The sequence below is a fragment of the Saccopteryx bilineata genome, chromosome 1 (genome assembly GCF_036850765.1).
Source record: "Saccopteryx bilineata isolate mSacBil1 chromosome 1, mSacBil1_pri_phased_curated, whole genome shotgun sequence".
In the NCBI taxonomy this organism is placed as follows: Eukaryota; Metazoa; Chordata; class Mammalia; order Chiroptera; family Emballonuridae; genus Saccopteryx; species Saccopteryx bilineata.
Window position 1 is genome coordinate 127,360,738 of NC_089490.1, and position 12,726 is coordinate 127,373,463.

At 44.7% G+C, this 12,726-nt stretch overlaps 1 protein-coding gene across 2 annotated transcripts in view; it reads right to left on the minus strand.

Moving 5' to 3' along the window:
• Window positions 1–12,174, minus strand: part of BIN2 (bridging integrator 2) — a 39,275-nt gene extending 27,101 nt beyond the window's left edge. For both annotated transcript variants that reach the window (XM_066265150.1, XM_066265142.1), the window contains exons 1-2: window positions 12,038–12,174; window positions 4,622–4,702 (exon numbers count right to left, since the gene is read on the minus strand). In XM_066265150.1, coding sequence (XP_066121247.1) covers window positions 4,622–4,702; window positions 12,038–12,118 — 162 coding nt within the window. In that variant the 5' untranslated portion in view covers window positions 12,119–12,174. The remainder of the gene's footprint in view (window positions 1–4,621; window positions 4,703–12,037) is intronic.
• Between the last annotated feature and the right edge of the window lie 552 nt (window positions 12,175–12,726).

The following is a 12,726-nucleotide window of genomic DNA, read 5'->3' on the forward strand; positions in this document are numbered from 1 at the left end:
AAATTATTGTGAAGAGGGACAAATATATGGTGATAGAGAAATGATTTGACTTTGGGTGATGGGCACATAATGCAATCAACAATTCAAATGCAATAGAAACATTCATCTGAAACCTATATACTTTTTTTTATTTTTTAGAGGTAAGAAATAAAAAGGGAGAGAGATGAGAAGCATCAACTCTTCATTGTAGCATCTTAGTTGTTCACTGATTGCTTTCTCATATGTGCCTTGACCTGGGAATGCTCCAGCTGAGCCAATGACCCTGGGCTCAAGCCAGTGACCATGGTGTCATGTCTATGATCCCACGCTCAAGCTGGCGACCCTGTGCTCAAGCTGGTGAACTTGTGCTCAAGCCAGATGATCCCATGCTCAAGCTGGCAACCTCAGTGTTTCAAATCTGGGTCCTCTGGGTCGCAGGCTATCTGATGCACCACCACCTGGTCAGGCAAAACCTATGTACTCTTATTGATCAGTGTCACCCCATTAAATTTAATTTCTAAATAAAAAAGGGGGAAAACCCCATAAAAAGTAGTGTTAATATTTTTAGATATATTAAAACATGTTTTAGTGGGATAGTTAATATGAAATATCTGAAGATATTTGTATTACTCTGTTAAGTGAAAAAAGTCAAGTCATAAAACGAATAGAATAATTTCATTTCTGTACATTTTGTTTATTTAGAATGGATATATTTAGTGAATCATACACGTACATAGCAAAGTAACTGTAAGGATAAAAAACAGTGGTTGCTGCATGGGAGACTATAAAATCATTATTTTTAAATTAAATTTTTTTTTTTTTTTGTATTTTTCCAAAGCTGGAAATGGGGAGAGACAGACTCCCGCATGCGCCCAACCGGGATCCTCCTGGCACACCCACCAGGGGCGATGCTCTGCCCACCAGGGGGCGATGCTCTGCCCCTCGGGGGCGTCGCTGTGCCGTGACCAGAGCCACTCTAGCGCCTAGGGCAGAGGCCAAGGAGCCATCCCCAGCGCCCGGGCCATCCTTGCTCCAATGGAGCCTTGGCTGCGGGAGGGGAAGAGAGAGACAGAGAGGAAGGAGGGGGTGGGGTGGAGAAGCAAATGGGCGCTTCTCCTATGTGCCCTGGCCGGGAATCGAACCCGGGTCCCCTGCACGCCAGGCCGATGCTCTACCACTGAGCCAACCGGCCAGGGTCAATTTTTTTCTTGATGTACTTCTTGATTTGTTATGAGTAAATGTTTCATAGAAAACCAGTTTTAGGTTCAATAATGTTTTTGTGATTATATTTTAAAAGAGTTATCCTTAGAGATTGATATGAAATTTTTTTTTTTTTTTTTTACAGAGGCAGAGATAGACAGGGACAGACAGACAGGAACAGAAAGAGATGAGAAGCATCAATCATCAGTTTCTCGTTGCGCATTGCGACTTCTTAGTTGTTCATTGATTGCTTTCTCACATGTGCCTTGACCGTGGGCCTTCAGCAGACCGAGTAACCCCTTGCTGGAGCCAGCGACCTTGGGTCCAAGCTGGCGAGCTCTTTGCTCAAGCCAGATGAGCCCGCGCGCGACCTGGGAGTCTCGAACCTGGGTACTTCCGCATCCCAGTCCGACGCTCTATCCACTGCGCCACCGCCTGGTCAGGCTTGATATGAAATTTTAATAGATAAAATGATGATACCTACAATTTGCTTTATAATGATCAAGGATGGGGTAACTGGGTAAAGACAAAGATGAAATAAGATTTCCAGGAGTTGGCCCTAGCTGATTGGCTCAGTGGTAAGAGTGTCGGCCTGGCGTGTGGAAGTCCCAGGTTCGATTCCTGGTCAGGGCACACAGGAGGAGTGAACATCTGCTTCTCCAACCCTCTCCCTCCTCTTTCTCTCTTTCTCCCCCCTCCCTTCCCATAGCCATTGTTGATGATGGCTCCTTGGCCTCACCTCAGGTTTCTGAAATAGCTCAGATGCTGAGCAATGAAGCAGATAGGCAGAGCATCATCCTGTACGGGGCTTACCAGGTAGATCCCAGTCGGCACACATTTGGGAGTCTGTCTCTGCCTCCCTGCCTCCTACTTAATAAAAAAAAAAAAAAAATTTCCAGGAGTTGATAAATTATTGAAACCAAGCCTGGCCTGTGGTGGCACTGCGGATAAAGCATTGACCTAAATGCTGAGGTCATGGTTCGAAACCCTGGGCTTGTCCGGTAAGGCACATATGACAAGCAATCAATAAACAACTAAAGTGAAGCAACTATGAGTTGATACTTCTTGCTTCAGCAACCCCCCACCCAGTCTTTATAATCAATAAATAAAAATTTTAAAAAAATTATTGAAGCTGAGTGATGGGTACATATGGATTAATTATACAAGTTTTTGTTTGTGTATATATGAAATTTTTCATTAAAACAAGTTTAAAAGTACAGATTCCCAGGCCCTCCTACCAATGACCTTGCATTTAAAAATATTTCCAAATGATCTCATACAGTCTCCTACTGAGTTAGATAAGTAATATCCTTTTACTGTAATTCTAAAGGATTATTTTGCATATGATTCAACTAGCTGATGTACAATAAAGATTTTCACTGGTTTTTGTCCCTGGCTCCTGGGAAGTAAGCCTCAAATATTTGGGATTTCCAAGTAGTAGAAGTATCTTTGTTATTCATGGTGGGCCCCTCAGAGCATACCTCAGAATGGTGGCAGGTCAGGCTGGAAAGATGAACCATAGGATTAGAGCATTAGGGCTCTGAGACAGGTGATATCAGCCCAACTTCCAGAGAAGGGGAGGGGAGCTAGAGATTAAGTTCCAGCACATGGCCAATGATTCACTATGCAATGAAATCACAATAAAAACTTTACTTATTTATTTTTTTGACAGAGACAGAGAGAGAGAGTTAGAGAGAGGGACAGATAGGGACAGGCAGGAAGGGAAAGAGATAAGAAGCATCAATTCTTTGTTGTGGCACCTTAGTTCTTCATTGATTGCTTTCTCATATGTGCCTTGGCTGGGGGGCTCCAGTAGAGTGAGTAAGCCCCTGCTCAAGCCAGCGACCTTGAGCTCAAGCCAGTGACTTTGGGCTTCAAGCCAGTGACCCTGTGCTCAAGCTGGTGAGCCTGTGCTCAAGCTGGATGAGCCCACATTCAAGCCGGTGACCTCAGGGTTTCGAACCTGGGTCCTCCACATCCCAGTCTGATGCTCTATCCACTGTGCCGCTGCCTGGTCAGGCACAATAAAAACTTTAGACACTTGAAACTCAGGTGAGCTCCATTGGTTGGAGATACTAGCCAATGTGCTGGGAGGGTGACATGTCTTATGGACACAGAAACTTTACATATGGGACCCTCCCAAACCTCATCTTATATGTCTTCATTTGACGGGTCTTGACTTGTACCCTTTATAATAACACTGTAATTGTAGCTAAAAGACTTTCCTGAGTTCTGTGAGTCATTATGGGAGCTGAGAAGCTAGTTGGAACCCCCAAATTAATAGCCAGTTGGTCGGAAATGCTCTTAACCTGTGAAGTTTGACCTAACTGTGGGTAGTCAGTGTCAGAATTGCAGTGCAACTGGATATTCATGAGTTAACAACTCCCTTTTATTTTAAAGAAGGGATCACAATTTCCAAGACTGATGTAAGAATTAAATAAGCTTTGTGTAGCCTGACCAGGTTGTGGCGCAGTGGACAGAGCGTCGGACTGGGATGCGAAAGACCTATGTTCAAGACCCTGAGGTCACCAGCTTGAGTGCGGGCTCATCTGGTTTGAGCAAAAGCCCACCAGCTTGAACCCAAGGTCACTGGCTCCAGCAAGGGTTTCTTGGTCTGCTGAAGGCCCACGGTCAAGGCACATATGAGAAAGCTATCAATGAACAACTAAGGTGTTGCAACGTGCAATGAAAAACTAATGATTGATGCTTCTCATCTCTCTCCATTCCTGTCTGTCTGTCCCTGTCTATCCCTCTCTCTGAAAAACAACAACAAAAAACTAAGCCTTAGGCTATAAGAATTCAGCCTGTTTACAACCTGTCCCCCACACCCAATGAAATAAAATAAAAAGCTTTGTGTAAAGCACTGGGTATGATGCCTGGCACATGGAGATGAAAAGTCAAATATCCCGTGGAAGGTTAAACCTCTGTTATCCACGTCTTAATGTAAATTTTCTACATAAAGTTACCACTAATATCCAGTGAAGACAGAGGGAACAGTGAGAATAGGAGATGTTGGTGAGAATGACAGGTGAATGGATGGAGATTTTATTTTAGAATAAAGGGCTTAGATGGGATAGGTAGGTGTAGTAGACAAAGCAGCTACAAGAAAAATAGGGGACTATTGAGATAAGAGCCCTAGGTGCAAGAGAGGCATTCTGGGAAGTGAATAAGGTGGCAGGAGCTCATTTTGATTTTGTCTAAGGACCTAGTGATGCTGCCATACCCTAAGAGAAAAGAACACTTGTCTGCCTCCCCACCCAGAACTGAAGGTCAGCAGGAACAGGAAAGGTAAGTTCTCTGGTTTCAGGGGAAGGATAAGCAGCAGGGCACCTAGCGGCCCTTCCCCCTGGGGAAAGATGACTTAGTAGAAATGCTTGCTGGCCTCTCAGTCCTCATATTCTCTTTCTTCTTCCAAGCTTTCCTTCCCCATCCTCCAGATTACCTGTTGATGGTAAAAGTTGTTGGCACTTTGTTCAAACCGTTCATCTTTGGTTTCCACAGTTTTCCCCAACTTCTGCAGTACCTGGGGATATAAGTCAGAAAGGTCCATACAGTCAAATCTCTCTTATATGTTGGCTTCATATGACCCTGGTTTTTCTGAGTTTCAGATGCAACTAAAGGGCCGTGTCACTCATATCAGCCCAACAGAGATAGAACTATAGCACATTACTGAATAAACAATCATGTTTTGTGGCTCTTTTCAAATTGGGTACTCTTGAGGGAATGCAGCAGTATGCTAGAGGCTATATATAAAGCCCAGAATAAATAAGGTACATGTTCCTGGAATGACACTGTTATTTACAACGTTTTTCTTTGGGGGGGGGAATGGGGAGTCTTATATTAAAACAAGAATAAGAAGCCCTGGCCAGTTGGCTCAGTGGTAGAGCTTCGGCCAGGTGTATAGAAGACCAGGGTTTAATTCCCGGCCAGGGCACACAGGAGAAACGACCATCTGTTTCTCTACTCTTCCTTCTCTCCTTTCTTTCTATCTCTTTCTTCCCCTCCTGCAGCCAAAGCTCCATTGGAGCAAAGCTGGCCCAGGCGCTGAGGATGGCTCCATGGTGTCTGCCTCAGGTGCTAGAATGGCTCCAGTTGCAGGGAAGTAATGCCCCAGACTGGCCAAGCATCGCCCCCTGGTGGGCATGCCAGGTGGATCCCAGTCGGGCACAGCAGCAGTCTGCTGCCCCCACTTCTCACTTTGGAAAAATACAAACAAAAAACAACAACAAAAAAACAAGAATAAGAAGAATGTAAAATGTGCATGGCTTTTAAAGATATTAATGAACCTTACAGACACTCTTTCCTATAACTATAGTTGTAGTTCCCTCTAAATAGATGATGTTAGAAAGGTGGGCAGGAGACTCTTCTCTTATGAGGGCCCTTGTGGAAAACTTTAAGAAGTCCTGATAAAACACATTTAAAATTCAGCTAAAAATGAATGCTATCCATGTCTATTTCCTCTCCACTGGGAACCCAAGAGCACCACCATACCTCAGGTCCAAGTTGGAATCTCAGGAGTTTCCTACCCTCAACTCCTCTCTTACTTCCTTCATTGAATCCCTCCCCAAGTTCTCTGAAAATCATCCCATGCTTTCTAGTCTCACTGTCATTGCTTCAGCCCAGGCCCTGATTGTTTCTCACCTGGTCTGCTATAATAGGCCTATCTGATTCTCTATTTATCTTCTCAACAAATTTTTATTAAATACCCATTATGTATCTGTAAGTTGTAGTTCAAGCTCTAGCATGCATACAGATCTCAATGATCTGCTACTCATTTAGTCTCAGCTCTCATAGTTCCCCCTGCCTGTAAGTCTCCCCTCAACACTTTATTAATTTCCTGAATAAGCAATACTTCTGCTTGTTGTAGAAGCTGTTCCCTCTTCCTGGAATGATCTTCCCCACCCTGGCTGTCATGTCACTATCTAAAAAAAAACCCAATTCATAATCCATATCCTTTGTGACACTTGATCACATCTATTTCATCTTATTAAGTTAATCACTCTCTCTCAAGCAATTACAACTTCTATACCGTATATGCATATGCACCACAATTACTGTTTTGTTTTTGTTTTTAATTTTTATTTATTGATTTTTAGAGAGAGGAGGGGGGCGGAATGAGAAGGAGTTGTTTCACTCTAGCTATTCATTGGATGTTTGTCATATGTGCCTTGACTGGGCAAGGCCAGGGTTTTGAACTGGTAACCTCAGTGTTTCAGGCCATCTACTGCGCCACCACAGGCCAGGCTCTATTGTTACTGTTTTATTATTTGTATTTATCTATCTATGTTTCCTTCTAAACTGTGAGCTTCTTGAGGACTGGGTACTTGCCTACTTATCTAGATTTCTCAGTATCCAGCAAATAGATACTTAATACTTATAACAGGAAAGACAGTAAGACTGATACAGGAGAGGACCAATGAGCTGGGTCCTGAATTAAGATTTTGCTAGATTGGAATAGAGTATAAAGAATGAGGGTGGAAAGACGCTTCTAGGAAAAGACAACATCAGAAAAGTAATGGGAGTATGCAAATTTATAGCAGCTTCATGAGACAGTACAATATAGCTGGTTTAGGGTGTTATGGGGAATGTGTGTAAGAAAGTTAGAGAAGGAGATTGGTCTTTGAATCATATGTCAGATTGCCCAGGTCTTGGGAGTGAGGAAGACTCCATTCTTAATCCTGGGGTTAATGTCTCTCACTTTTGGAGCTCTATAATGGTTAAGATCAAGGACTCTGGAGTCAGACAGATAGATATATGCCCCCATCTTGGCCTTTCTACTTACCAGGTATAAGCCTTTGGGCAAATCATTTAAATTTGTGAGCCTCAGTTTACAGAACTCCTTTTCCCCCATTAAGATAATAGTATTTCTTGGGGTTGTTGATATAATTAAATTATACCTATAAATTACTTTCCAGTACTGACCTAAGGTGAGTATTCAATACAAATCTACTATCTTTATGTCTAGTTCCACACTCTCTCCCATAAATACCTGTTTTTACTTCCTTTTCAGTTTAACCAAATGTGTTTGTCTGTGTCTCTAACTCCACCTTACTTAATACCCAGCCCTGGTGTAACACCCAGCCATCTTCCTTGGCTCTCCCCTCTCCCCTCAACAAAACACTGTCTTCTACCAAAAAGGTGCAATACCACTTTCAGTGGTTAAGACAGTTCTCACTTCCTTCCTGCTACCCCTCCCTTCCCGTGCTTGGGGTGTGGTTCTCCTTAGGGTGAGGGGGCTGAAAGGACAGAGGAGTCAACTGTGTCTCAAGTCAGTGTGACATACTCCAAAGCAGACCTATATTCCCAATCCCCAAAAGGCTCAAGGCAAAAAGGTTTGGAACGTGAGGCAGTGTGTGCGCTGAGAGAGCACTCCCACCTTCAATTCTGAAACTGAAAAGATGAGTATTATTACCCTAGAAACATAACCCAGTGCCCTGGACCTGAAGTTATTTGTTGCCATAAGCAACAGGGCCAGGTTTCATGGTACTTATACTATGCTGTAGATATTTTTTCTTAACAAGTTACTTGAAGAAAGAGGATATATAGATGCTCTGCGGATATTTGTTGAAAGATTTCAATAAATTCTACTTTGGATCACTTCTTATTGAAGGTCCATGTAATGCCAATCCTTGAAGTCCTGCACTGAGGATTCTGCCCCAGTTTGTCTAGCTTAGCAGTTGGAAGGCTGTAGATATTTAAGAAGAAAGAGCAGGGACAAGAGAGAAAGTAAATGTGCCAAAATGTTAACACTCGATTAAATAGGTAAAGAATATTCCAGTGTTCATTGATGTATTTCAATTTTTGTGTAGATTGGGGCCCTGACTGGTTGGCTCAGCAGTAGAGCGTCGGTCCAGTGTGTGGAAGTCCTGGGTTTGATTCCCGGCCAGGGCACACAGGAGAGGTGCTCATCTGCTTCTCCACCCTTCCTCCTCCCCTCTCTCTCTACTTCTCTTTTCCTCTCCCATAGCCAGGGCTCCACTGGAGCAAGGTTGGCCTGGGCACTGAGGATGGCCCAGTGGCCTCTGCCTCAGGCACTAGAATGGCTCCGGTTGCAATGGTGCAGATGAGCAGACCATCGTCCCCTGGTGGGCATGCTAGGTAGATCCTGGTCAGGCACATGCAGGAGTCTGTCTGACTGCCTCCCCGTTTCTAACTTCGGAAAAATACAAAAAAAAGAAAGAGAGAGAGATGATAATTTTTGTGTAGATTGGGATGAGAGAGTAAAGCTTTAAAAAAAATCACTCAGATATGTTTGGTGACTATAGTTCCTTACCATGACCCTTCCCCATAATAATTTATATCTTATTTTATTATATCTCAATTGGGGTAATTTAAATAGAGCCTGCACATTAGATATTATGAAATTCTTTAAAAAAAATTTTCCTAGGTGCTACAACAATGCTGTATTTTGTATGTTAAAGTAGGCTTTCCTTAATATGGGCCTAATATACTTCCCAACCTTTTTTCCCACCACCACTTGCCTAAAAGGATTTCCAGACATGCTCATGCTGGCATTCCTTAGCTGAAATGCTCTCTCACACTTTATCTGAGGAACTACTAATTAACCACAATTTCTATTTCAAATTCAGCCTCCACTAAAAAACCTCCCTCAATCCTCCTCAATCTTCATTCCCACAGAAGGTGCAGCTCTCTCAGGTCACTAATTTTTTTTTTTTTAACTAGAGAGTAAGCTTCTGGCAGGTAAGAATGCCTCCTACTAATCTCTGAATTCCCTTCTGGGCCCAGCCTGGTATGTTGAATAGAAGAATTTTTCTCTAAATATTGTTGATTGAACTGTCTGGGATACAAGTTGAGTAAAAGTCAATAGAGAAAAAGACCAACAAAGGAGTGGTCAACAATGCCCTTTTGGGGGGATTAGAGATCTGAGAGGTTTGCCACAGAGATATCACAAACAGTTGGCAACAGCATTAATTTGACATGTCATATATATCATATTATAAAAACATATTACAGTTAGTTAGAATTGTTTCGTGTTAAGTCTGGGTGGGCACTGGAAAATAAAACAAGAATGCTTCATCTTCACTGTGTTTGTCACCAGATCTACACTCCTAGCTTTTCAGAGAATGTGACTTGACTACAAGGTGTCCCACTACCAGCTTTGCTCCTGTGAAAAGATCCGAAGGAAATGGTCAGGCCAGCGGAAAGTGGGGAGGCACAGATGTCAGAGTGGTTTATCAGGAACCTTGTAAAGAGAGTAGTCTGAATTTGGCATCCAAAGGCAAGACAACTGAGTTCCAGTGATAGTTCTGCCACGTGCCAATCTCTTTGGAGCATTGTTTCCTCATTTCTAAAATTGGGATACTAATAACATGCTTAAGAGTTGAAAAGATGAAGTGAGATCATATCATGAGTATGTTGGCTCCAAAAAGGGAAAGATCATGTCTTCCTTAGTGGGCACTTGATATCTGACACCCTTGACTATTTGACATGTTAGTTATTACATACTACTCAGATTACAGCCAACTTCGAATAGAAAAATTGCAGTTTCCCAGGGAGTCCTTTCTTTTGACCGTAACTTCTGTCATCTTCACCTTGCCTTCAATAACTTCCTATTCAATAATAAAAATAATTTATCAATACTCAAGGACTCTAGCAGGCTGAGCTGAGCTTCTCCCCCCATCCCAGGCCATTCCCACTCCATCCATGAAGCATCCACTATCTTTAGGGTGCTGGCTGAACTACTCCAGGTTCAACTTCTGCCTGCCCTTTGTCTAAGTCTGAGTTCAGAATATCTTCTTGTTTTCTAAAATAACTTGGGAATTCCCCAGGGCAGATTTGAGTTTGTTCCTCACTTTGCCTTCTCAGGGTTCAGACTAGGAAAAAACAGGGTCTGGGCAGCTGGTTCTCCCTTTTGGAAGTATCTGACTCTGTGGTTCAAGGACTCACCCCTTCTCACACTCTAGTGTCCTTGTCATGTAGAGTTTCCAAATCACTGAACACCAACGCTCTCATTTTACAGATGCAGAATCTGAAGCCCAGATCAGGGACATTATTTACCCAAGACCTAGGAGTCCCAATACTTAAAAAAAGGAGAGAAATCCCAAAGCAAGGGCATAGTGTCAATGATAGCCTGGATGAAGAGAGAAGGTGAAAGAGTGAGGCAAAATCAATTGCTGTGTCTTTTAAAAATAACTGTTATCCATACGTTTTTGTCTTTTGGGTTTTCTTTTTGTTCTTCCAACCCAGAGTGTAGCTAGCCTTCGCCTCTTCTCTAGTACTTCCTGTTTTTCCACACTGCTTCTAACAAGACCAAGGGTCGGGAACCTTTTTGGCTGAGAGAGCCAATGAACGCCACATATTTTAAAATGTAATTCCGTGAGAGCCATACAACGAACGACCTGTGTACATTACATATTATCCAATAAAAATTTGTTGTTGTCCCGGAGGACAGCTGTGATGGGCTCCAGCCACCCGCAACTATGAACATGAGTGGTAGGAAATGAATGGATTGTAACACATGAGAATGTTTTATATTTTTAACATTATTTATTTATTAAAGATTTGTCTGCGAGCCAGATGCAGCCATCAAAAGAGCCACATCTGGCTCGCGAGCCATAGGTTCCCGACCCCTGAATGAGACCTTCCCATAGTCTCTGCTCTCTATTAGCAGACCTGTAATGACAGCCTTCTGAGAGGCTGAAACCATGACAAAGGTGAGGTTAGGGTAAGGTGAAGTAACAAAGTCTACCACACAAACCTTTCCCTTTTCCTCTCCTCTTTCACCTGACACAGCTTCTCCCCCCCACCGCACCCCCCACTTCCATTGTAAAGATAGGGACTAGATCTATATTCCATCTCCATCAATTTGCTGTTGCTAATCCCACTTGGGAGAGCTGGTTGCCTTTAATCCTCCCAATACCCAAGCCAGTGCTCTGTTTTTAGAAGATGACACAAATATTTCCATTTTTAAGCATGTGGTATATTCATCCAATTGCTGCTATTCAAAGACCATGAACCCTTAGAAAACCACAATTCGATGTCAGGCCCTTATCTCTCCTTCCCCCTTTTCTTCTGGCTTGTTCATCTTCCCACACCACCTCATCTACCAGAGTGTTGACAGGAGGAGAGCAGAAGCTGAGGTTAGAAGCAAAGAAAATACTCTGGATAAATATATAGAAACCAGAACACCATTAAACGTGTAGAGAAGTGTCCACATAACCTACCGAGGAAGGCAAGTTATAGACGGACAGCCTACCGAAACGCCCGTGCTAGAGCAAGGCCACCAAGAGCTGACCAAGGACACTCTCTACGGAGACAGACGCACCTCAGCACCCGGACAGAACTGTGCCACGCCAGAGGAACTAGAGCAAGCAGACAGGGGCTTCTCTTACATCAGCTTGAACAACACCCGGGGCAGGCAGGGTGATATTAAGTACAGGGAGAACCAAGCAGACTGACGAGTCCTCGGACTCCGAGTCTCAGTCTAAGACAAGCAGTGACATTTCCCGGGCGGCGCAGCTGGTCATCTATCTTAGGTCTTTGGGAGAATTACCTACTTTGAACCTTCAATGTCATCATCTGTAAAATACCAGCCTTGCTGGATTGCTAGGACAAAAACTGCTGCCTAGCCGTCGCCAGCGTTCGTTCCTCTCCTTCATCTTTTCTGGGTGAGCCCGAGCGTTAAGGTTCCTGAGGGAGACCGCCGCCTCCTCCGCTTCCCTCATCCTCGCCCAAGCTCGGGTGATGTTCTCCCTCTAAGTCTGCCTGTGTTCGTGGACTCCCACTCCTCAGCCCGGTTCCCGGAGGAAGGTCGAGGCCCTTCTCTTCGGCCCAGGCCTGTGGGGCCCCTGGAGCCGCCTCCAGCCTCGGCACGCGCGGGCAGCGAAGCGGCGCTTACCTTCTCCTGGGCCCTGCTGAACTTCTTCTGCACCTGCTTGGCAAAGAGGCCGGCAGCCCCGCCAGCTTTGCCCTCAGACATGCTGTCGGCTCCCTGGGGGGCGGCAGGCCTGGCCGGGAGCCCTGTGGTTTTCTGGAGGCTCCTGAGGAGGAAGTGCGGTTCCCGGCATGCCTCGCGCCCGGGCCTGTGGGCGGGCCTCCCACTTCCCCACGGCGGCTGCCCCTGCGAGGCTGGCTCGTCAGCCTCAGGACCACGGTGTGGCCGCCCCGGAAACCCAGTGCAGCGAGTCGGGGCCCACACAGCGACCATGCTGAGACCCACCACTAGGTTCACGTGGAGGCCCACTTAAGCCCAGCCAGCAGTGACCCCTGAAACCCTCCACTGAGGCAGTGGACGGCACGAGGCGGCCAAGAGGAGCTCAGGGTACAGCTGGAGGCTTGGGCCTCTCCTCAGGGTGCTCGCAGAAGACCAACTTCCAAGTTCTCCAGCCCTGAGGTGTAGGAACACCAGCCCCACTGAACAGGGTCTTCAAACGTGGGACAACACTCATTTATTCCTGAAAGCCAGTTAACTACAATGATCCGTGCTGTAAAAATAACTGAAACATGAGGTAGACAATTTTGTGATCTTCACTCATCAAGAATATGTATTTTAGCCCTGGCCAGTTGGCTCAGTGGTAGAGCGTCGAC